This window comes from Onychomys torridus, chromosome 14, assembly GCF_903995425.1.
Source record: "Onychomys torridus chromosome 14, mOncTor1.1, whole genome shotgun sequence".
Classification (NCBI taxonomy): Eukaryota; Metazoa; Chordata; class Mammalia; order Rodentia; family Cricetidae; genus Onychomys; species Onychomys torridus.
Genome location: NC_050456.1, coordinates 51,010,342 through 51,035,634, shown reverse-complemented (window position 1 = coordinate 51,035,634; position 25,293 = coordinate 51,010,342). Strand labels below are relative to the sequence as shown.

The 25,293-nt window shown below is 47.3% G+C and overlaps 1 protein-coding gene across 8 annotated transcripts in view; it reads right to left on the bottom strand.

The window, feature by feature from the left end:
- Positions 1 to 3,820: 3,820 nt before the first annotated feature.
- Sipa1l1 (signal induced proliferation associated 1 like 1) overlaps positions 3,821 to 25,293 on the bottom strand; it is a 293,066-nt gene continuing 271,593 nt past the window's right edge. For 7 of the 8 annotated variants that reach the window (XM_036205565.1, XM_036205563.1, XM_036205568.1 and 4 more), the window contains 7 exons: positions 19,517 to 19,756; positions 18,669 to 18,834; positions 12,909 to 13,155; positions 10,010 to 10,156; positions 8,889 to 9,003; positions 6,251 to 6,335; positions 3,821 to 5,625 (listed from right to left, as the gene is read on the bottom strand). In XM_036205565.1, coding sequence (XP_036061458.1) covers positions 5,482 to 5,625; positions 6,251 to 6,335; positions 8,889 to 9,003; positions 10,010 to 10,156; positions 12,909 to 13,155; positions 18,669 to 18,834; positions 19,517 to 19,756 — 1,144 coding nt within the window. In that variant the 3' untranslated portion in view covers positions 3,821 to 5,481. The remainder of the gene's footprint in view (positions 5,626 to 6,250; positions 6,336 to 8,888; positions 9,004 to 10,009; positions 10,157 to 12,908; positions 13,156 to 18,668; positions 18,835 to 19,516; positions 19,757 to 25,293) is intronic. The other variant, XM_036205571.1, reaches the window with a different exon arrangement.

Sequence of the window (25,293 nt, the reverse complement as noted above, 5' to 3'; positions counted from 1 at the left end):
TCTTTCCAACTGCAGTGAGCAATGAGCCTATGCCCACCCTCCCACCTCCCCCCCCTCCATGTATGCTTAACAGGCATAGCCTCATTAATTTGAAATGTATCTACCCTAGGTTTACCTTTGCACTGACAAGAGTGGGGTAAGCATATATATTTTCTAAGATTACAAACCAATGGGAAAGCTTCTTATGCAGAATACTCATAAGCGCTTTAGAAAAATTACCAGGTCAGTTACAAATCCATTCCAGCTCTTCAGGGAGGCAAGTGACTACAGGACCACCTCCCGACAACTATTGGTAGAGTCTAGTTTGCTATTCGAATTGTAATCCTTCTTAACTGTGTTTCCTCAGAGGGTTTCACTCCCAGGCCAGGGAAGGTCCATGTGTATACTGTGCTTCCTGTGGTGGCGTGGGACAGAAAACAACTTCCTTGGGTTTGTTAGTGTGACCCAGGGTACATGGACTTGCCAGGCAGGTCCCTTGGATATGTGTGTGTGTGTGTGTGTGTGTGTGTGTGTGTGTGTGTGTGTGTGATGAGTAGAGAGTCCTTATAGCACGTCCTTTCTGGGCCACTTATGTTTGTAAAGGTCTGATTCTGTTGATAGATGATAGCCACTGTGCGATTCTCTCCTTTGATATTGAGTTAGGAAATGCCTAGGAGAGTTGTGGCTGAAGGTATGCACAAGAGGACTCTGGGTATGTTAACAAGGTCTAAGCTGAACAGGAAGGTGGGCCCATTGAAAGCACACAGTCCTTTGTAAGGAAAAGAAAACACAGACGCACTAATGGGATGTGTGGTAAGCTCCCCAAAGCAGTCTACTTATCTACAGACCCTGAGTATGCTGCCCAGAGCTTTGGGAGGTCACCGGGTTGAACATAGGGCACGAGAAGTCCACACTGAAGGGTAAGATGAGCTATGTATGTTTAGAGGCGGGGCTGTGGAGACTCGCAGAGGTGCCGAAGAGGCACAATGGCCGTATTCTGCTCATTGAGGGTAAGTGACGGGGGTGGGGGGGGGGGGTGGGGGGGGGGTGGGGGGGTGGTGGGGGGTGTGTGGTGGGGTACGACACCTGGGAGGTTCCTAGGACTAAAAGGTAGTGTGGTTAGGGGTGGAATGAGAGGGTTCATGACAGGAGGGGAAGGTGGCAAGTTCATTTAGGTCTCAGGAATGCTGACTCACACAAAGACAAGATGGAAAATGCCTGAAAGGAAAGGATGTAGGTCTGGGAGAGCATACTCCAGGTCCAGAAAGGGCAATGCAGAGAAAAGAGCAACACAGGACCAGGGCTGTAGGTGATGATCATCATCTCAGTAGAGACAGCCAGTGGTGGAGTCTAGGAGCTCAACTTTGCATAGAGGATGCAGAGGATACACAACCCCTTCCTCATCTCTATCTTCTCTCTGGCCAGAGGCAGAGGAAATGGGCTATTGTACAGAGTGAACAATGCTCGGGTAAACCTTTCTAAATAAGCAGACCAGGTTCAAGGACAGCTGGGAAACTCAATGGGAAATTGTGCTCTTGGAGATTGAGGCGATTAGGGTGGGCTGATTCAGTGGCCAATGTGAAGTCAATACTCCCAGCCTGGAAGCCAGTCACCTGGGTTTTATACCTCCCTGTGCCCGGCCATCTGCTGGGGTCCTGGCTCAGGAGCTCAAGTTGCTGCCACCCTGGGTCCTGCTTTCCTCAGCAGTACTGCCATCTGAATTGTCACCCCCATCCCCAAGGTCATCAGGGTCACCTCTTACTACTCTGGCAACTGGCCTCATGTAATTAAAGGGTGGTGAAGGAATGTCAACCTCATCTGGGAGCAGGGGTTTTCAAATAGTCAAGCAGTAGAAAATCCTAGGCAGAGCTAGCTCCAAACAATAGTAAAAAGGGGGAAAGAGGGACTTAAAAAACCCCAAACACTAGCTACAAATTTAAAACTCCCTGTAAGGTGCCGTGGAGCCAGAAAACCCATGAACACAATTCTGGTATCTAGCACAGACAAGTATCTCTGTACCCAGTGTTTTTCTTTTAATATTGATGCTTCTAACATGATCCCAAATCATCTGGGAACTTGCTGGACATTTTAGTATTATGTATCTATGTCATACTTGTTAAACCATAGCTCCTGGGAAGCTGCCAAGTGACGTTATCCAACTGCCCGGGTGATGAGAAAGCAAGCTCCCGGTGAGGTACCACTGAACTCAGATCTACAGAGCAGGAAAACACCCGACACCGTAAGCAGAGTGGCCCCGCTCATTTTGATTTTCCATTGCACCAAGCTATTGGCATGTCAGGATCCCCTCCTGGAAAACAATGAGCCCACGGGCTGGCAGTGGCCAGCTCTACACACATGGTCCTTACAATAGGGCTGGAACATTTGACACCCAGTGGCAGTTAGGTAACTTACGGAAGGCTGCCCATGCTATCTTAACAGATGTGCTTTGAGCCTAAGTCACGTGCCCTTCTCGTCAGAGAACGATGAGACCCACTGGGCAGATCATCAGTAGAGGGATGAGTTTATAGGCAAGTATCCCAACATTTCCGTGCCATCGTTTTCTAATTACACAGCTTCTGGCTGACAGTGCCCAAGTCTTGACTAACCAGATGTGCCACCTTGCACCTAAATCCCCATTGCTTCACCCCTGAGAAGCAGAACCTTGCAGATACAGGAACCTTCTACCCAGACCAGAATCTCCTACATGTAGCAGGAAGCAAAGTGCTTGTTGGATGGGCCTGTTTCTTTTGTCTTTGGACTATTTTTTGAGTAGGATCTCACTGCTGAGCTCACACTGTTCCTAAACCTCCAGTCCTCCTGCCTGAGCCTCTTGAGAGCTGGGTATACCACCAATCACCTGCCCTTGACTGTGCTTCCCATCCTCATCTATGAAGAAAACCCACCCACTTATCTCCAACAGGTTCAAAGTTCACCTGGCCTATCTAGATTTCTTCCATCAAGGAAGCCCAATGGCCCCAGCCCCTGCCAAGGCTTTCGGTACCAAGGCGCAAAGCCAAGCTGTTTTCTATTGAGACAGGATCTCATATATCCCAGATTGACCTTGAACTTCTGATCCTCCTGCCTCTACCTCTTGAGTGTACTAGCCACTGCACTGAGCAGAGCTGAAGATTAAACACTCGGCAAGTGTGAACTGAACTATATCCCCTAGCTTCCCAGATGCCGCAAGCTGTGCTTGAACACCATCTTTAAGCTTATCAGTCAGTGTCTTGTGGTATCCACTCTTTTCCTAGACTTGCAACTCTAGAATTTGTAGAAATTGTTGAATCCACAAGAAGAAACCGTGTCAGCTCTCAAAGTAGCTGCCCCACTGGATAGGAACAGCAATGTGGTGAATTAAAAATAGCATTTTTCTGTTTTGAGTTTAGGATGCGCTCATTTTCTCCAGTGGGCTAACTTCTCTAATTATATTTTGCACAGTCTAATAATATTAACAGGCATTTGTATTCCCTGAACACACAACATCTGACAATCAGAGTTAAAGGATGGAGTCAGCTTTTCTAAAAAAAAAAAAAGAAAAAAAAATGCTGGACTCAGGGAATGATGCTGCTGTGATGGGAAATGCACACGTGGCTAATGAGGAGGCAACCGGTTACACAATGCTCTGGAAATAATCATGCTCAAAGAGGGGAGGGCGGGAATTCTCTATGGACCTGTGAACGGGGAGCGAGCAGCCTGTTAAACTCCTACAAGGACAGACTTCCCAGGGTCCTCTTTAGAGTTAATGGAGCTTGATGAGAAAAATCAGGAAGGGCGGGCCAGCAAATTCCTGGGTGGTCTCTCAAGTAAGAAAACCCCGAGCAATAACACCAACCCATTTTAAAAGAGCATTTAAAATGAATTTTATTGTTCGAATTTTACAAGTAGTCTTTAGAGGCTTCAAACAAGAACTCTGTTGCAAAACTCTAATAAATAGCTTGCCCCAAGTCCCCAAAGAAAAGGGAAAACCAAATGAAAAGGAAACTCGGAAAGATAAGCAAGACTTCAGGATGCTCGGATGTTAGCAGTTATTTCTCATTTACAGAGAGACATTAGGCAATGTACAATCTCCTTCACACATTAAAGAAAGAGTTGACTGTAATCTTTACAAAGCACTCCCAAATCCTCCTATTTCCACAGTAGAAATGTTAACAGGAAAAAAAAAAAACCCACAGAGAAATCACAATCATTTGTGACTCTATGGCATTAAGGTCTGGTGTGGAGGGAAGGCAGGAGGGGTCCATTTCATTTCTCAGGGATGGAATCCAGGGCAAGTTGGGTCCACTTAACAGCAGGAGCTTTCAGCACACAGCCAGTAGACACTGGCCAGTCCCATGTCTCTGAGCTCTGCAGCAGTGAGGGTGAGGAGCTCAGACTGCCTGTCACTAGACGGGAGGAACAGCACAGGAGTAATTTCTCCAGCAGAGTCCTTTGGATGGCTTCAGAAGGATGCAGGAAATGCTGTGCGCAAACTCCACAATGTGGCATGCAGGTTCCAAGAGCCCATTTCGTTACAGGCATTGCCCCGAACAAGCAAGGATTAGACTCAGGGTTTAACATTCACTGTTAGCTTTCCTAATTAAAGACATGGTGAAGTCTTGCTTTGACAAAAAAGGATTTATCAATTAATGTAGTCATTTTGAACAAGCTTAAAAAAAGTTCTGCTACATCTTCGAAAATCTCAAACAGAAACTATACATATATATATATATAGAGAGAGAGACTTTTGACCAAAATGTATTTAAAATGCATACAGGTAAGATTTTCTTTGGGGAAAATTCAGAAGCCAATTGATGTTAGGGGCCAGGGAGGTGTAACAGGTTGATTCTAATTGAATGGGTTCACTTAAGCCAAACAAAGAGCCCAACCTCTGAGGAGTGTCCCGGGCACCATTTCTCCGGGGAAAGAAGGGACAAGATGCAGGAGAAGAGTGAGTGGTGCCAGTCCTGCAGGTCTCTAGCAGACAGGCGCAGAGGACAGAAGTCTCCCACAGACCACACAGGGGAGCTGGGCCTTTCCTTAAAGTCCCCCTCTTCAGGCATTTTAGGAAAGGAGGCAAGGAAACACCCTCCCCACCCCACCCCCAAACGAACAGTTAAAAAGAAAAATCTTTCTTTCCCTAGGAACAAAAACATTTGTCAGGATAATAGGGAGAGCTTGGGTTACCTGAAATAGATCAGCAAGCTGATGGAAGCAGAGGCTGAGGGACCAGGGGGCACTCTGGGCCTGGGCCAGTTTCTTTGTAAATATGTAACAGATAAAGATATTGTGCAAAAAATAAAGACATTCACATTTTAGCAGTTAAACTTTTATTTTACTTTTTAAAATTTTTATTTTTTTGTTTTTCTTTTCTATAAAAGGCAGATAATGATTGTTGATCTGCAATTGTTGTGTTGTGCACTGTCCAGTAGGTACAGAGTGGGAAGCTAGAGACGCTGAGAACACTTTCCAAGGCATGAATGGATGCTTTAGGGGACCCAGGAGAGGAGCCTCCCCCCTGCTGCCCTAGCTCATGTCTATGGTATTGAAGACCCACTCCGTGAACTTCTTCAGCTTGTCTGAGGCATTCTGGGATTCCTCCTGTAGCCGAAGGTTGTCCTCGCGCAAGTGCTGAACCTCTGCCTGGAGGTGAGCCTTGTCTTCTTTTTCCTGAAGGAAAAGCCAAGGAGATGTAACCTAGGGTGCCCACCCACCACACCCAGCTCTCAGGAGAAGCAGCTCCGACTCTCTTTAGGTGGTCCCTTCCCATTCCCCAGTCTACTAAATGTCCATGCATATATCTGGTTCGAGCCCAGGTTCAGCTCCCAGAAAGCTCAGCACTACAGGATTAGCCGGGTGAGCAATTGTATTAATGTGTATTGTACAGCCAGCATTGAGCTTGAGGCCATTGCGTTGGTGGCTGCTGCCTTGATAAAGTCAACGACAAAGAAACACAACCTTCAGCTCTCCTGGTCTGAAAACCCAGATAACAAGGACTACGTGAGAACCCGAGCTACCGAAATCTGACATGAAGGTTGGAGGCCAGGTGAAGGCACAGAGAGGCCTGGCTGAAGTTTAAGGCTTTCCCTAAAAGGGACCAGGTTTTCTGTATGGGACAATGAAGACCTCTCCCACCATGTGTGTCAATGGCACCGAGGTCTAAGCTGCCCCTAAACACATGCACAGAGAAACTGTGCAGGGAAACACCCACGCATGTCCCCCTGGCCTCCCTAGCTCTCCTAATTAAGGGCATTTTGTTCTCACAGCCTGGGCAATCTGTTCTGAGAACATTTACCTTCTTCAGATCTTCTCGAAGCATCTTCAGCATCCCTTCCAACTGGTCCACTTTAGAAGCCAGAGTGGGGGAGGACTCCTTACTGCTAGGAGGAGAGACAAAAGGCCTCGCTGGCAGACACCTCCATGGCTGCTGGGGTCTCCCCCCCTTTTTTTGTAAAATGTTTTTCAATGTCAAATTATTCAGCATGGCTACCCAATGTGCATTTTTTACTTTAAAAAGAGAAAATGGTCATTTTAACAATGATACAGGTTTGAACGACAGCCAGTCAATAGCTTCCTTTGATAAAGACATTACATCTTCTGACAAGAGTTGGTGACAATGAGTGACAATGGTCTCTTTGGTGGCATAGGAGGTACACAGATCCAACAGTCACATGGTGCAGTTATTCTTAAGATCTCTTCTAGGGGTTTCAAAGGAGAGCTACCAGTGCACACATGTGTGTGTGCAAGTGCATGTGCATGCGTGCGTGCGTGTGTTGGTTCACATATAAATATAGCTAATATAGGATATGTATCAGGGCCACCAACACAGCGCATGTCTACATTTCCCAGAAGGCTCTGCCTCTATGCACGTCACTGCAGCTATATACAATGCTCACATCTTACCTAGTCTAAATATCTTTAAATATTGAAAACATGAGGCAGCATGTTTCAAAAGCCTGTTACCATCTCAGTCCATGCTTACCATCTCAAATTCTAGGCCATTAGGGACAGTAAAGCAACTTTGTTAAGTTAAAGTGCTAATCACACCTTGCTGGCGGAGCAAGTGTGTGTGGGTGCACCTGAGGACCACACAGCTAGGTGCTGCCACCCTCAAAACCCAGGCCTAAGGACCAGTTAGAGCTTCTCCGAGCCTCTACCATATGAATGTGAGCTGCCAACAGTTTCCCGGGGGAGTTCTAATCATGTCACATGACCTTAAGACTCACACACAGAAAGCTGGGCCTCTGTAGGGAAAAAGCAGAGGACTCTTTATAGAGCCAGAGATGTAACTCTTGGCTGTTTAAGTCATGGAATAAAAAGTACTCTTCAAATATAGTTCAACAGTCAAAGTTCAAGTTGGAAGTGCTGACCAATAATGATCTGTGTTACTGTTCTCTTAATTTTATGTCTGCAATGGGCTTCAAAGCGAAGGCCACAGTTCACTGAGCACAACAAGGCCACCGATGAGTGATACCGATCTCCAAACTCCTCAGACAAAACTACCAGAAGTTGACAGTGAATGGATCATAAAGGTCAACTGTAATCCCCAGTGTGGTACCACAGGCTGGTCAGGTCAGGGCTGGGCTGAAGAATGCACAATGCAGAACAGAAAGGAAGCTGTGCATGGGGAAACACTTGCTTCTCACAAAGCCCTGCGGGGTGCTGGTCCCCAAGGAGCCCTCTGGAGCCTAACTCTTTTCCACAGGTTCTTCTGAATGACTCTGAGTGTACTGACAGCATACCAAGGTCTACGTACTCCATCTGCATCTGCTGTCCATCTTCCCTCATCTTACGATCCGGAATAACGATCCCTTCCCAGAGAAAGTCAGACTCACACTTCTCTGTGCAGAGCTCATCCCAATGCAGCAGAGACCTTCAGCTGGGTCTTCTTTTCAGTAGTCTACCACTCTGCTTAGCCTAACTGTCCCAATGATAAAAGGGACTGTGGCATCTCTCTGTTATACTCATAATTAACAAGAACTAAGCAGACATCCCTGCAGACTTGTTCAGAAGTTCTCAAGCAGGAGCCCCACTTAGAGCAGTGTGGCCACATCAGCCTCACTTTTCCTGTCATTATCTGCTGCTCATCACATCTCACAGATATCTGAATATATATGTAGGTGTGAAATACGTTGGTTTTATTGAGACAGGGTCTCCAAATGTAGCCTGGCTGGTCTCTTGCTCCTGCTGCCTCAGCCTCCCGAGTGTGGAATTACAGACATGCAACACACCTGGCTTAGAGACTTTGGTACCTTGGTTCCCAATCATCCCCAGGAGGATTTAGGGCAGGATTTCCAGTTGACGAGACTGTTCTACATGGAGGTGTCACTGTGTGTCCCACAGCTGGCTGCTGGGATGTTGACTAAGAGACACTTCATCTCAGCCCACACCTCAACCACTAGTAACTGAGGAAACAAAACTCTGCTCCCACACAGCCCCAGTCTCCAAGTCCATGACTGGATTTCAGGAATTGCTATTGACCTGCCCCCGCTTACAAACGCTCTCAGGCAGCCTGCTGACCTGCATTAAACACAGGAGAGCAGAGGCAGAATACTGGGGGCTGGGCAGACGTGAGGACAGGTGGCAACTCCAAACACTCAAAAGCCAGACTCGGAGACTAACTGCCAAGAGCTCGGGGGCATTTGTGACCAACGGTGTCTCTTACTTTACCTATCAGCTCGAGGGGCACAGGGGAATTGTGACATTAAATAATGAAGAATATTCATAATTGTCTCCTTAAGCATCGAAACCAGTTTAATTGTATGTACAGCAGTCAGTTATGGAGAGAGTTCTAACTAAAAGCCAAGTATCTGGCATCACAGCTGAACTTCACTCAGCTCATCCACGGGCCTTCCATCTCCTCTTCGTCACATCTGCCACTACTGGGGGTGACACATGGTGCCCAGTGGAGCCCTCAGCACTGGGTGACCAACCTGCTGTAGGACTTCATCTGGACCAGGGCATGCTCCTCCAGCTGGTCACTGTTGGAGGCCGCACTCAAGGGGCGATGGTTTTCATCACTAGCAGCAAAAAACGAGGCTCTCTGGACTGGAAGAGAGGAGAGAAAGCGTCCAGTATGGGGCTGATCCGGGGCCTACCTGCAAAGTCTGCCAGCAGTCTGTGGGGTGGTCAAGCTTAACCAGCACCCAGGCCACTCAAGAGGCTCCAACCCCCACAGGAAGACTGCGTTTTCAATTGAAGGGACAGTGATACTAAGGGCCCTTGGAAGGACAATGGCTGTAAACCCATTTCTAGCCCCTTACCTGCTTACCAAAGCAGTGTTCTGTTCCAGAAGGAGGCCTGTGCCAAATTCTAGACCAAGGCTTTTCAAAAGACATAAATGTCCCAAAGGCTACACTCAAGCTCCTTGATATTTCATGAAGGATGCTTTCCACACAATGCCTGGCCACTCTGGTGGGTTTTAGTATTGTGTCCACACCAATGGTTTAGACAAATCCCAATTTAAAATTTCTATGGAGGTTAGTCAGCAAACTGACAAGCCAGGTTAGAATCGGGGAGGCTCCATGAGAGAAAGAAGCAGACACAGTGACGGGAGTCTGCTGGGCATGACGGCTCTATGTCTGAATTCTGCGGCCTAATAACCCCACAGTCACAGCAGTCACTTTCAACTCTACTAAGAGCAATAAACAAAAATTACTCTGCTACTACAACTTTCTAAAGAACATTTTAGCATCACAAAGGTTTAGAAGGATCTTAGAGCAAAGTCAGTCTTTACTGAAAAAAAGGACAGAAGACAGCCTATGTCAACACACATTGCCTTGTGTTTAGTCTCTTGTTTCTACAGGCCAGAGCATCCTAGAGGCCACTACATTTACGAGCTATAGAGGTCACATGAATTTCTGCATAGAGGGAATATCAGGTTCCACCTGAGTAGAAGACACTCCCAGCCCAGCGTCAGCCCACTAGATCTCAACACTAGGCTCTGGGCTCCAGCTGTGCAGAGAAGCACTACTGTCAGTGTGCCCAGGTGGCACACTGGTCAGATCTGATCACAATTCTGGCACCCTGTGTGTGTTGTTAGCACCTCACTCACCCTCATAGGCTTTGGCGGCATCTACTAGGTTGGACCAGTCCAAGTCCGCGGCAGTGTCAGGCAGGGGCATTAGGCCAGGGTCAGGGACAGGCTGCCTCTGGGTCTCCTGGATGTCAGTGAGGGAGCTGTCCGAGGCAGAGAACTCTCCTACAGAGGGCACAACAGGATAACACTGTGTCCACAGCAGAAGCACTCGAGAACTTACCCAGTTCCTATTCCACAGCAGATGTGTAAGCCATTTGTTGATGGAATCAATTTCTAGTCTAGAAGGCCATTAGTGAAGCAGGCCTGGCTTCCTCCCATATTAAAGTATCTCCCACCATCTCTCTCCCAACATGTGAGTCATGAGAAACTTAGTTTTGCACTGAGGCCATACATTGGTCTGCTGTGGAGAAACTGCCTGTCCTCAGTGGGGCAAGGGGGTTAACTCTAGTGTTCAGCTTCCCGTAACAGTGTCGAAAGATTCATCTCAGGAGAAAAGGCCTACTCTACTGGAGAACTGGACTGTGGACACAGCCCAGGGGTGCTAATACCGACTAGAGGAGCAACAAGGCCCCTTTTCATCTGGGCTACAAGCTGAGATCTGACCCCAGCTTGTGTGGGCCCTACACTCAGGAGCGGTGAAGGACAGGTGCATCCCTGGCCCCTTATGCTCCGCATCCTAGGAATGGTCACGTAGTTAGGTAGGATGAGAAGCAGCTCAGATCACACTGAGAGTGGTAATCTCTCATCAGAGCCATGATGGGAAGGGACTTTCAGTGGGCACTGGCATTATTCTCCACCGTGGGGACTCTGGGAATCACCTGAACAACACTTCATCAGCAATGTTACAGCAATCCAACATGCACCTTTTTCTCAGGTGAAAGGTTATTCACTGCAAACATTAACCCCCTGGAACAGTGGATAATGATAAAAACCATTGCCTGGAGTACCAGGGGCTACCCTGGACCACAGGAGAGCATGATGCTGCTGCCGCTGCTCAGGGCCAGGAAGGCAGGCAAGTGGAAAGCAGACAGCACCCCTCAAATGTGCTGTAGCACCAAAGCCCCAAAACACAGAGCCAGGCAAAGCTCACTGCAAAGCAACATGGCTCCAGGAAACCCTGTTTACAGGGATGACAGTGGTGTCTGTGCCGGCAGCCTCGTAAGTCAAGGTACATTTAGTGCATGCTTTCCCCTTCAAATTATGTAAGAACTGTACGGAAGTGCAGCTGTTGGCTGTCAGTGTACGTCAAAGGAGCAAAATTATGAGTAAACGGAAGTCAGCAAACCCTGAAGACATTCGATGCTCAGCTGTGTTTAAACCTGATCCCACCAAGGGTATGTAGGCGGCACAGATAATTTTGTTTGCTACATATGACCCTTCTGCCCTTCCGTTGCTGACGCTCCAGGAATAAAACTACCACTTCCGCCCCCCAATACATGCCAGTGGTAGACACCAAGTGAGGCTGCCGAGAACACGGAGTCACCACAGGTGCACCTGGCTTCCTCCTGGCTCTCTGTGGTCCACTCGGTCTTTATCCACAAGCTGCCTAAGTGGAAGCTGTTTCTCTGGACTACAAGCCTCTAGGAGTCAGACCCATTCTGACTTATGATCATGCATGCCCACACATATGGGTGGGGTGGCACGCTACTTTTCATTGCTTGTGAAGGATGAAGAAAAGTCCAGGGAGAGAAGAAACGTTTTCAAGGTAGGCAGGATCTAGGAGAAAAGGGATTCACGAACAGTGACTCTCATATGGGAAGGAAGAGCATGGGTGAGAGCATATGAGGCTTCTACAGAGGGGCTTACCCTAGAGCAACAGTTCTCAACCTGTGGGCTGCCACCCCCTTGGCAAACCTCAATCTCCCAAAATACTTACATTACGATTCACAGCAGTAGCAAAATGACAGTTAGGAAGTAGCAATGAAATACTTTTATGGTTGGGGTCAGCACAACATGAGGAGCTATATTAAAGGGTGCAGCATTAGGAAGGTTGAGAACCTCTGTGCTGGAGAGCTTGTGGCAGGAAGCAGTACTTCAAGTTTTGGCTTTGGTTCACTGGGAGTGACTCTCTGGGGCAAAGAAAATCTAGACTGGAGCTGAAGGTGGGTGGAGGGAGAAGCAGAGGAAGATGGCATGGCCCTTAAGTAGTGAGAGGGAGCCTGGGATGTGCCCGCCATGCAGGATAGAGATGTAGGAGAATGTTCATGAGCGTCAGTGAAAGCTCAAGAAAGTGCAGAGCAAACAGGAGAAGAGGAAGAAACACAGGCCCGATACACAGGATTGCTGCGGCCGAGTTCAGAGAAGGGAGAGTCAGGGGGAGATCTGGTTATAATCGTGTGCACAGCAAAGGGTCTGTTGGCCATGAGGTCAGTGCTGTGTGTCTGCTGGACTTAGCCATGGCTATCAGGTGAGCCCTGGAGTGGCTATTAGTAAAACTGGGATCTAGCTAGGCCACAAAGTGAGCGCAGCATATATGACTGTGGGCTAGGATACAGAGGTGCCATGACCCCCAGTTCTTTTCCTGCATAATCCCCTGGAGACAGGCTGGATCAGTAAATAAACGAGACAGCAGCTGAGGAAGCAGGGCAGCACACGTCTCTATGAAATCATTAATCTCACGCTGGCCTTGTTTATCCAGTGCTATCTCAGCAGCTAGGACATCTGCCAGAACCCCGATTCCCAGCTCTTCCTTCCGGTCAAGTCCATTCAGCAGGTCTGGGTGCAGCCTAGCAACCTGTGGTGACCAATGCTGAGATGACCTGTGGTCTGTGATTACAGGAGGGAGGGAACAACTGAAGGCTGGGGCAGAGGTAGGAACTCCTCTACACCTATCCCAAGAAAACGAATGGCTGCCTGCCATACTGGGCCTTGGGCCATCCGCAGGACCACCGGCTTCAGCTGCAAGCATACTTACCATGCAGCGACTTCATGCCCAATGTGTAAGACGGCCTCCTCAGCGGAAGCGACTTGGGGAGAGACGGGTAGGTGCTGCTGAAGAGGACATCGTTGGGCAGGGCTTGGTCTAGGAGCGAAGCCCTGGAGGCGAAGAAGTGCTCCCTCTGGCCGCTGTAAATGCTCTCGTCAGACAGCGTCCTGTGCAAGGCCCGTCGGGAAGTGGGGGGGGGGGGGAAGGGAGACTGCGGGGAGGACAGCGCGTGGAACTGGAAAACAGAAGACAGACGGGTCAGGGCTAAGGTGGTGAAGCAGTGAGGGGCTGGCTACCTCTGGACCAGCCCCACCCAGTCTCGGAGCTCCACCCAATCCTACATCCTAGGGAGAGACACATTCCACCCATGTTCAGTAGGAAGCTCAGACCCATGATTTAACAATATTAAGTGGTACTGAGTAACAAGAGGTTTTTGTTTGTTTGTTTGTTTTGAAGATGAGAGGGAGGGTCTTACTATGTAACCCTGGCAGGCATGGAACTCAAGAGATCCACCTGCCTGCTAAAGGTATGCACTAGCACCCCAAGTCTTAAATCTAAACCTTATTTAATCCCATGTCTTTAACGAGAGCCTGTAATCTCCCGGGGTTTACACTTCTCGGCGGTTGATGTGAGCCAAGCATCTGCCTGGATTGCCACAACTGCTTGGTCAAATGCTGGCTGATCACTAACAGCACCTGCCAGGAGGCTAGAAGATGAGTGTGCGGCTCCTGGGAACACAGCCACAGAGCAGGGATGGACAGCCAAGGGACAGGGATAGGGAGATTTAGAAGCTGGCCAGATGACAAAGGGTGAACCGCTGAGCAACCAGGAGATAGATGATCATCAAGACACATGCACTCAAGGCTTAAGAGATGGCTCAGCAGTCAAAAGCACTGGGTGCTCTTCAGAGGATCAGGGTTCAATTCCCAGCACCCACATGGCAGCTCATAACCATCTGTAACTCCAGTTCCAGGGAATCCAACACCCTCTCTGGCATAGGCGTGTATGTGGTGCACAGACAAATGTAATCAAAACTCTACTATACACAAACAACAACAACAACAACATGAACATGTACTGGATGGCTCCTGCCACAGGTAACTAAAGTACCATCTCTAATTTGGTCTCTCAAGGTAGATAGGTCTCATTAGTTTTGGAGAGAATTATCATTGAAGGATTTTTATTGATTTGTGATACATGTGCGTGGACACATGTGCCACTGGCAAATGTGTGGAGGTCAAAGGGCAACTCTGTGGCATTGGCCCTCTTCTTCCACCTTTTCATGGAGACTGAACTCAGGTCCTCAGGCTTGCAAATGTTTTCATCTGCTGGGCCATCTTGCCAACCCAAGATCATTCAATCAAATAATCAACCAAACACCCCATCCCTCCAGGGCCACATAAACCATTAATTAGACACACTGTAAATAAGAATAAACTGTGACCAACATGGTAACAATCTTGCTCACTTAAAAAATCCAGGATGAGGGGCTGGGGATTTAGCTCAGTGGTAGAGCGCTTGCCTAGCAAGCGCAAGGCCCTGGGTTCGGTCCTCAGCTCCGACAAAAAAAAGAAAAAAAAAGTCCAGGATGAGGGGCCAGGAGGTGGCTCAGCCGTAACAGCACTCCTCACGAGAGCCTGACAACCCAAGTGTGGATCTCTGGCATCCATGTACAAGCGGGACAGAGTGATCTGCGTCTGCAATCCAAGCACTCTGTAGTGGTTTAAACAAGAATGGAGGCATCGGTCCATAGATTTGAATGCTTGGTCACCAAGGAGTGGCACTATCTGAAAAGGTCACGAGGTGTGGCCTTGTTGGAGAAAGTGTGTCACTGGGGTGGGCTTTGAAGTTTCAGAAGCCCATTCCAAGCCCAGTGGATCAGGATGTAGCTCTTAGCCCCAATTAAATGCTTTCTTTTATAAGAGTTGCCATGGTCATGGGTGTCTCTTCACAGTGACAGAATGCTGACTAAGACACACTTCTATGGTGAGAAGGGAGGCAGAGGCAGAAGAATCCTCTAGAAGCTTGTGGGCCAGCTAGCTGGAGCATGCCACTCAGCAATAAACAAGAGAGAGTCTGCCTCAAACAAGGTGGATACGTGCACCAGGGCAGACTCACCCTCTCATATAAACACATATATACAAAGGCAGCACACACATACAAACTGTATACAAATACCCACAAAACACATACACACAAAAATAAATCAGTAAATGTTCTTTAAAATCATGATGAGTTAAATCCAAACTATGTAGGAGCTGGCCTATGAGTAAGCCACTGTGATCAGTCTGTGAGAGAAGTGACGGCCCTTTCACTATCTTATGGAGAGTAGTGGACATTAAGTAGATTTCTAACTAGGTTCTAGAATATCATACAAGGCTCCTGCCTGCCCCATGCAGCTCCCCGATCCCAGGATTCAACATGTCCCACTGGATCTTTTTAGCACTTCAGGCTTTAGCAGAGATTTTCATTTCCTATGAGCATCTCTAGCCTAAGGGTTTTACAGGAGAGAAACTCTACACCAACTCTTGTTTCACTGCTTTGGGAACTATCAGCAGTCCCCTGGACAGCACGCTTTATCAGCTGCCATGGAATCCTGAACCACAGGAAAGCAGAGCAGGCGTGGGAGAACACCGCCTGAGGTTCAGCAGCACCTGGTCTTGTTAAAGCTGTCAGCACACCTCACCGCATCCTTCTTCACCGCATCCAGGCTTAAAGGTCTACAAACCCACCTAGTGCCTGGTATGGGGTTGGGCCTGGGGTTCCCCAGGGCCTATGGACCAGTGCCACCAGCCCTGGGGAAAAGAAGCTGGGTGTCAAACCCAGATTTCAGAGGGCACACAGACAGGGGCAACAGGGTCTCAAATTAGGCTCCAAGGAGCCCAAAGAGTTTCTTACAGCACTCACTGCTAGGGAGATGGTTAGGTGGGATGTCAGCCTATCACAAATTTGGTTCTACAAATTGAGCTTTTGTACATGATTTTACTTTAAAAACAATTTAAAACTACTGAGCCATTTGGAGACTAGTGGTTCTCCCAATTTGATCACAGCCCAGCAGATTCCATCGGCCCTCCTGCCTGCAGTGACTCAGACCTCCTTCCCCCAACACTGTCCCTGCTCTGATCATTCCCAATTGTCCTGACTGTCAGCGACACGGATTCATCAGCACACCCAGGAAGCTTTTCCTACATGCTAGCGCTATGTGGAGTCCCTCTCTGGTCCACCTAAGATTACTGGCTGGGACGCAGGACAGTGTATTGCCTATAGCAAACAAGGCAATCCCATCTGTCAGTGAGGTGAGTGCTACATGGTCAGCATTCTCAAGGCTGGGGCAGAGCACAGACTAATTCCGGTCCACTGGTAGAAAAGTGAGGACCACGACAGCTCACAGGATAGAGAGCCCATTGTGGCATATGAGTAGGCTCCAAATCTGAGCTCACAGGATAGAGAGCCCATCATGGCATACGAGTAGGCTCCAAATCTTAAGCCCAGAAATGGCTTTCCTAGGCCCCTTCCTGAAACTTGCTGCTGGCCTGAAGGCCTTTAGTCAGGACGGCCTGGGAGGCTTCTCAAGGTGATGCCAGTCTCCCTTGACACCACAGAGCCATGGTCATTCAGAAGTCTACCAGAAGATACACCTCACCACTTAGCTCAACTCATCTGAAACCAAACCAGCTCAAGCGGGATAAACTGGAGAGGAAAACCAGCACATGGCCACTGCTGCTCCAGTCTGCTGCAGTGGTCAGGGCCAGCAGGAGCACTGTCTTTGCAGAGCGTCTCATACTGGTAGAGTTACAACGCACAGAAAACGCACCCTGATTCAAATAGCAATGCTGAAGTATTTCATTTCGGAAACTAAAGTCAAGACCTGGAATAAGGGCAGACAGACATTTGCCTTCATGAGTAAATCTAAGGAATGGAAACTCTGAGGTCACCCCCAGGCCCCCCAAAAAAACGTTCAGGTAAGATTTAGAGGAAAGATTCCTTCCAGGGTAAGTTTTACTATCTTCCAACCTCAAAAAGTACATTTGAAATAATTTTTATATTGAAACTAGGACTACAGAGTTTTAATATGTCATCTTGGGTTTTGAAGGCTAAGTTACAAGTGCCATCTTTCTCAAGGTTGCTAAGGGAACCATTTGTTCCCTGGATGATGAGTCAGAACTGCTAAGTGCTGGCTTCTGAAACAGAAAGGACAGAAGTCAGGCATGGCTGTATCCATAAATCATTTAGTCACATAAATCATGTTAATAAACCATTTCTTTCTCAGCAAAACTCCAGAGTGGCCCTCGGGATACATTAATTCCTGTAAATGCTGACTTTTCAGTTTAGGATATATATCTGATCTATGTAGGTGGTGCATGTATACACACATGCACAGAAAAGCCTGGAGGAGACTGGAGCACAAGACCACTTCGCCTGGTGCACCACTCACTCTGACTGTAGTGGAGGCTGGTATGTGGGAAGGATGTTCTTGTAGAATATTATTTTAAGATGTGTTACATTGGTTTATGCTGTGGAACATTTGCTTTAATGATGCAAAGGCATGCTGCATTCCTTTATGTTGCATTTGTTGAACTCTGTGAAGCTGTGTTACTTTGCCTGTCTAAAACACCTGATGGTCTAATAAAGAGCTGAACAGCCAATAGCAAGGCAGGAGAAGGACAGGCAGGGAGACTACACAGAAGGAGAAATCTGGGAGGAGAAGAAGAAAGGAGGACGAGAACAAGGAGAGGAGGATGCTGGGGCCAGCCACACAGCCAGCCGTGGAGTATTGCAGATGAAAGAAAAAGCAAAAGCCCAGTGTGGGGCTGGAGTAAAAGAGCAAAGAGTCCAGAGGAGTAAGAGTAGGAAAACAAACACCACCACTCTGGTGTTCCAGTGTGGGGCTGGAGTAAAAGAAGGTCTAACAACATTTTCTAGCTTTCAGTTCTAACATTTCTCAGTATTTTGAAACTGAGCTTTCTAGTCAGCCTGAACTTGGTGAAGTTCAAGGTTCAGAAGAAATTCAAGGAGAGAAACCCACAAGAGTTCACTGCCATGATCTTCCTGGAGTGGCTTCCTTTCTCCTGGGGCTGCCCAGAACACCTCAGCAGAAATACCTCACTCCTGGGAGAGCAGGAACTCCTCAGGCCCTCACTTTCAGAATACAGATGCAGAGAACCTTTGGAATCATCCCAGGCCCTGCAACAAGGTAGGCAGAAAAACCTGCCAAGATGTCCAGCAGAAGGCTGGCCACTGATGAACGCACACAAATGCTGTATTTGAGCATTTGAGATGGGTGAAGGGGAAGACTTGAAGGCCTGCACAGTCTAGAATTCTGAGGGAGAAATGAGGCTTTGAGTATAGAGAATTGTGAGTCTGGCCATGAGGCAGTTCCTTTGATTGATATGTAGAGAGTGTATTAGTAGTGGTCATCAGCACGGGGGCATGGAGATGAGCAGGCAAGCCGGAGACACATGTGAGAAGGGGATCTTATGCACAGAAGGCAGATTGGAGGCCACATAGAAAACATTCTAGCCGACAGGGAGCCACATGTCTTTACAGAGTCCTGGAAGTGACGACACTTAGGTGCAGACACACTACAAGACAGGGCTGGGGAAGGGCAGCTCAACAGGAATCCACACTCTAGAGATGTGGCTGTGGGGACAGAGTGCTCAGCACTGAGGAAGAGGAGTCCCAACATGCTCAGGCCAAGGTCCCATGACACCTGGCTTTCCGGCGCCATTATCCCAACCAGCCTTCTACCTTGAAATTCTTCTGTGATTCGGGAGTTGGGCTCTCAAGGTCGATGAGTTTCTTTAGATCCTCCTCAATGGTGGACTTGGAGGTGGGCTTGGGGGATGCCCGCAGGTCCCTGGTTGAGGCTCGGAGCCTAGTGTGGGACACCTCATTACCATCACTCTGATGACGCCTGGGGAAAGAGATGGTGAAAATGAAGTCCATAGAGTTGGCTCAAGGGCATGGCGCTGTGAAGGGAGACAAAGGGCGTGGCTTCTATTTACTTAGGATCTACTCAGGTCAATGTGAAACACAAAACCCATGGAGTAAATCCCTCCTCCACAGGAACCCACTTGCCCATTCAGCCAGCACCAGCAGCTGACTTGACAGGAGACCAGAGATGGACCAGTACATGGGAAGGTCCTTTATCCTAAGAGCAGTCACTCATTTTCTAAAATCCTGCTGGCCCCAATGGCCCAGCTAACAAGCAGTCCACAGAAAGGCTGTGATTGACAGAACGCTGGAGGCCCCATCACCCAGAATGTGTCTTTCATGCAGTTCTTTCTGAGGACAGCTAAAGAACTCAGATCATAATGTTTCATAGTACATCATACTCAAGCAATGAGGCAGAGGAGTAATTTAGAGAAAAAAAATTCCCTAGCAAATAAAATCTCTTGGGGACAGGAGAGAAGTGTTATCAGAATATATTACATAAAAAATAATTTTTCCATTTAAAAAAAGAAAGAAAACCCCTCCACTAAGCCAATCCCTCCAACCCCAAGCCCCCAGCCCAGCATCATGGGCCAAGAGGCTGCCCCAGCTCTTTCTGTACATGGAGAAAATCAACCACTATGTAGAAGGAGAAGAACTCTTACTTCCTTGTATCCATAAATCCCACGGAGTTAATGGTTCCTTCTGGCTTTTTCCATCCAATCAGGTACTTGCTAGTGGCACCCTGGCGGGGGTAGAAAGTTCTAGGCCCAGAGGAGGATGAGGAAGAGGAGGAGAAGGATGGTGCGAGCTGGGAGGACGTGGTGGGATGAAGCTCCTCTTTGGGCGAACTTCTGGCACTGGAGAACACCACTGGGCTGGCAGAGTGTCGGGAGCTCATGGTACTGTGGAGAGACAGGACAGAGACATGACTCCAGTGTAACTCAGGGTCACCATGCCAGCTGCGGAAATGGTGTCCAAGGTCGGGGTGAAGGCAGGGTTAAAGAAAAATGAAATCTGAATAGAAATAAATGATTAAAAGGAATGGCTACCTGGCCTTCCTGTTCTCTCCCTGAAATTCAGATGTCTGCTCTCACAGTGATAAATGGACAGTGGGGCCTGGTCTGCACGTAGTTAAAAGTAAAGCAGTTAAAACTGAGGGGCCCTCTCAAACACACTGGCCCCTCTGAAGTCCAGAAGGAGCAAAGAACAGACAAGAAGCAGAAGTCTCAGTGTCTGTCTGTCTGTCTGTCTGTCTTGACTTTCTCAGATCTGGGGGTCACAGTGATGCTAAGACCAGGCTAAGGACCAGAGGGAGACCAAATCAGGGACAGGGCTCTCCTTGACACCCAAGGCCAAGGGCACACTGAGTGAGGTCTATGTCCCTTGAGATCTAGCATAGCAATTTAAAAATGGCTGCTCATCACCAGACAAGTTTTAAGATCGAACAAGGCAGACTTCCCAAGGCTGGGGATGAGAGCTTATCTCAACCACACACATGCAGGATCCCCGTACTTCCCTTCTGAGGTCCCTCAGGGCCCACATCCATACTATGAGCACTGAGTTCTGCTAGTATCAGGTGACTCCTACAACAGAGGTACAGTTACATTCCGTGGTGGCACTATCTGTCAAAAATTAACTGTCCTAAGTGAACAAATATTAAGGTATCAGTAGTGATGTGCCGCTGTGACAAAGGCACCACTCAGCAATGGAAGGTGGTGACAGAGGTAAAACTGAGTATAGGTGCTGGAATGTCTGGCCACTCCCCCAGCTATATGACTGAGCATGTGCTGTTCAGCAGCCAGGCAAGATGCTTAGTTATCCCAGGGCCTTGCGCCCTACGTAATCTGGTGCTGCGTGATCATGTAATCTATGCGTGTGTGTGTGTGTGTGTGTGTGTGTGTGTGTGTATGTGAGAGAGAGAGAGAGAGAGAGAGAGAGAGAGAGAGAGAGAGAGACAGAGAGACAGAGATACAGAGAGGCCTATAAAAGCGGGTTCCACTCATTTCTTCTCTCTCTTCCTGCACGGTCATGGGCCTATGCACACCCTTTCTATTCTCTCCCCTTAATAAACCTTATAGTGGGTTCTGTTGTGCCTCATGGCTTCTCTCGCACAGTAAACAATGCCGCTTAATAAATAATAATAGGGTGTACAGAAACTCTGTCTTGGCAACTTTAATGCGACTTTGAAACTATGAGAATATTGTAAGGAGTCATGGTAAGAACAGAACCCAGACCCCACTGCCTTAGACAATATGTGTTGGTGAAAACAAATCTTGACACTCTGGCCTCAAATCTTACATAAATCAGTCATACCTGGATTGTAAATTAAAACAGACCACAGACTCTGAACTATAACATGGAAGAACATTTTCATGTTTTTAAATGAAAGCCCATTACAGTTAAGAAGTATCCATGTTGGCCAGGTGGTGTTGGCACACACCTTTAACCCCAGCACTTGGAGGGCAGAGGCAGGTGGATCTCTGAATTGGAGCCAGCCTGGTCTACACAGTGAGTCCCAGGATATCCAGGGCTACACAGGGAAACCTTTTCTTGAAAATCAAAACAAAACAAAACAAAATATGCATCCAAAAGGGGTAGAAAAAACACCCAACATTATGTCCCTATTCAATACATAAACCAAACTCCAAAAATAAACAAGGCAACTGGGTATTTTAAATAAAAAGGGCAATGACTTGAATAGTAATTTCAAAAGAATTAAATGTAAGACCTGGAAACATCAGCACTCACCATCGCTAAGCCCCACAAAAATAGAAATTAAACCACAAGACTTTAAATCACACATCCACCAGAACAGCTAAACTAAAATACCACATGCCAGAGAGGACATGATGTAACTACAGCTCTTACAGACTGTTGCTAACGTGTTTCTGCTACAACCTTTGTGGCCAACCAGACCACAGCCTCTACTGAGGCTGAACATACGTCCTTCACACATCACTCTTCTACCTACCATGTTGAGAGAAAGCACACCTATATGTAAAAAGGCATGTAAAAGGGGCTGGAGAGATGGCTCAGAGGTTAAGAGCACTATCTGCTCTTCCAGAGGTCCTGAGTTCAATTCCCAGCAACCACATGGTGGCTCACAGCATCTGTAATGAGATCTGATGCCCTCTTCTGGCCTGCAGTCATACACACTGCACAATAAATAAATAAATAAATAAATAAATAAATAAATAAATAAATAAATCTTTAAAAAAAAAAAGGCATGTAAAAGAATATGTAATACCCTCAGACCAGAGACAACCCAAACAGGAACCAGCAAAGGAAACAAACTGAGGTGGCCTGGAACACAAGGACAGACCTCTGTACTGTCGTGTTGATGGAAAAGACACCACACAGAATGACACAGAGGGTGTGATCCTACCCTTGTAAGTCTAGAATCATGGAAAATGAGTCTGCCTGGGGAAGGAATGGGGTAAGAGCGTGATGTTGGGATGTCAGTGGTCTAGTTTGCTTTATCTATACAGTGTTCACATGTGAAGTACATGTACTGTTGCTGCTTTTTGCCCTACGAATGTTAGCCTTCTGCGAAAAAGTCCACAGAAAAGCAAAAGTCAGTAATATGGGGCAGGGAGGGGCCCCTCAGCATTCGAGGATCAGCAACCAGAGCCGGACAGATATTGGGGAAGAATCCATCTGGAGAGTTTTCAATATGAATGTGGTCTCATTACTTCAGAACACAACAAGCCAAATGCTCCATTTTTATAAAGATAGGGAAGAACTAGGCCCAAACTTGGAAAAACAGAATAAAAAATGACTAGTCTTACTTTAATGTTCAAACATTTTCTTCCCCCAAGTATTTTCCCAGCTAGAGATGACAGGCGGAACCCCTTCAACATCTCCAAGGAAACAAATTTAAAAGCAATGACACGTTACCCCGATACACATTCCACCTGGCTGCTTTTAAAATTAAGAGCAGGGGCCAGAGAGATGGCTCAGTGGTTAAGAGTATGGACTGCTCTTGTGGAGGACCAGAGTTTGGTTCCCAATGGCTTACCACAACCTGTAACTCCAGGAGAGCCAAAGTCCTCTTCCTGCCTCTGAGGACAACAGGACATTCCCTTGCTGACATACAAATATAGTTAAAAAAGAAAATATTACATCTTAAAAGGGAGGATGTAAAACTATTTCTTAATGGTTGAGTATTAAATCAGTAAGAATAACGTAACAGCAGATCTGTGCTCCAGAAAGAAGATGCAAAGTGTGAAAATGAACTGAGGGGAAAAAGGAAAGACTTCAAAAAGCTGAAGAGCGAGCACACACAGAGGCACCAGAGGCACAGCATACACCAGGGGAGGCAGTGCCAGCCAGCCAGGGTGCTTTTACAGTGCAGGAGGGCAGCCTCAGACACGCTTTAAACAGCATGGAGGTAGGGTCTTGGATGTGTAAGTGACCTTGGATAGTATATGAGCCAGCTCTCAAATAGCAGTATGTTAAAAATGCTGACCATGTCCCCTCTCCAGAGATGCTGATGTAGGAGGTGGGACATGGCTAGTGACATGAGAACTCACACTTTTGTTTGTTTCTTTCTCTGTGTAGCTTTGGAGCCCATCTTGGATCTCACTCTGTAGACCAGGCTGGCTTTGAATTCACAGAGATCCACCAGTGCTCTGCTGAGAACTCACACTTCTAATGTGTTCCCAAAGGCTGCTGTGGTCCCTGAGGTACACTTGAATTGCCAAATTTTACTATCAAATACTTTGATATTCCTTCAAAAACTTTAAAAGGCTAAAGTTGAGTCAAAACAGGAATAGTTTGCCAGGAGACTAGAAAATAAATTATACAGCTAATTAATTTACAAACCACTCTGCTATGCTGCACAGATCTATGCCAGGAGGAAGTTAAAGAGGAGGCTGGGAAATGTTCAGAGGAGATGGCAGTGTGCATGTGAATTTAACTGTTATTTTCTAACTGGCGTTCGGGGAGTGTCTGTACTAGAACACAGACTCTGAAGCGGACTTTACCTCTCCGTGGCCACTACTCCCAGGAACCTAGCAGGCTCTTTCCAAAATACTTGCTGTGTGGTTTCTCCTCAGCATCTGCCCTATGCAGAGTGCTGCATACTCGATTCTGTTGTCTGTCTTCTGTCTGCCTGGGTGGGTGCAAACCCAGGAGGGCTGAGATGGCTTTTTTGCTTTTGTTTTTCCTTGCTTGCTACTGCATGTCTCATGCCTAGAATAATCCCTGGCAACTGTAACCACTCAACATATGATGAAAGGCAAGGCTAAACCTAAGCTGTAAGTCTACCTCAAATGTGAGATTATGGATGCGTACAGTGCTTTACTCAACTGTACTTAAAACTCGATGTGACTTTATTTTTACTGTGATAATTAAGCCTACAAATGATGCTTCTGCTTACAAGCGGATCCTCACTAGGAGAGCCACTTAACTAAGACCATTTCATCTATGACTATGATGGCTAATATGCGGTCCCAGGTGTGAGATGCCAGCATACGTCTATTTATTTGGTTCTAACCAGACAGCCCTGTTTAAGAACTGATTACATCTGGGAACAAAGGCACAAAAAGAAAGGAATGAAAATTCCCTGGCCCGTCTTCCTTCCTTAGTGCACACACCTCCAGCAGCAGAAGCCAGGCTGTCACCTGGGATACCTTTAATACAGGTGCCTTGGAATTCTAATCCCAGAGATCCACTGAGACAGAGGAGGATCAGTGCCTGCACGTGGCCAAAACCTCTCCGAGTGTGTACCCAGTATGAGAAGCACCACCTGAGTCCAGTTGAATTGTTCATATTGCTCTAATTTGGTCAAATCCCCACTTCATGGATATTGATATTGATGAAGAGTTGAGAGCTCGTATTACATTTTCTTGAGTCAAAGAAACCCATATATTGAACATATTGGATATTTTATTTCCTAGAACTAAGAACTGCTATCTGAGACTATAAACTTTTCACCTTCCAAAACAGGTCTGTCTCCTCCTTTCCTACATAGTTCCAGCCCAGGCTCTGGGTAGAGCTTCCTGAAGCTGACCCTCTGCAGGCCTATGACCACCTCCAGGTAGTACAGCCATATACTTCTCCAAGAGACTCTGGAAGGAGTTTAATTATACCATAGTCAACGCCAAATTGACAGCTCTGAGTTAAAGGGGACCCAGACAGCTGGGCTGTTTCAATACCTTGGGGAACTCTTGCTAATTCAGTAGGCTGTGACTCTGTCTCACCCAAAGAGCCTAGAGTCCCTTCCTAAGAACCATGTAAGGGAGTAAGGCAACAATGTGGACCACGAAGGAAAGAAGCAGGTAACAGTGGGGTGACAATGTCGTATCGATCCTTTTCTGTTGTATGAAAAGCCAGTTTAACTGTGAGCACAGAATGCCAGAGCAGATCACTGAGCATCCAGGCAGGACGTCCCTGGACTCTGCGTCTTCAATTTTCATCTACACTCTAGGACGCATTC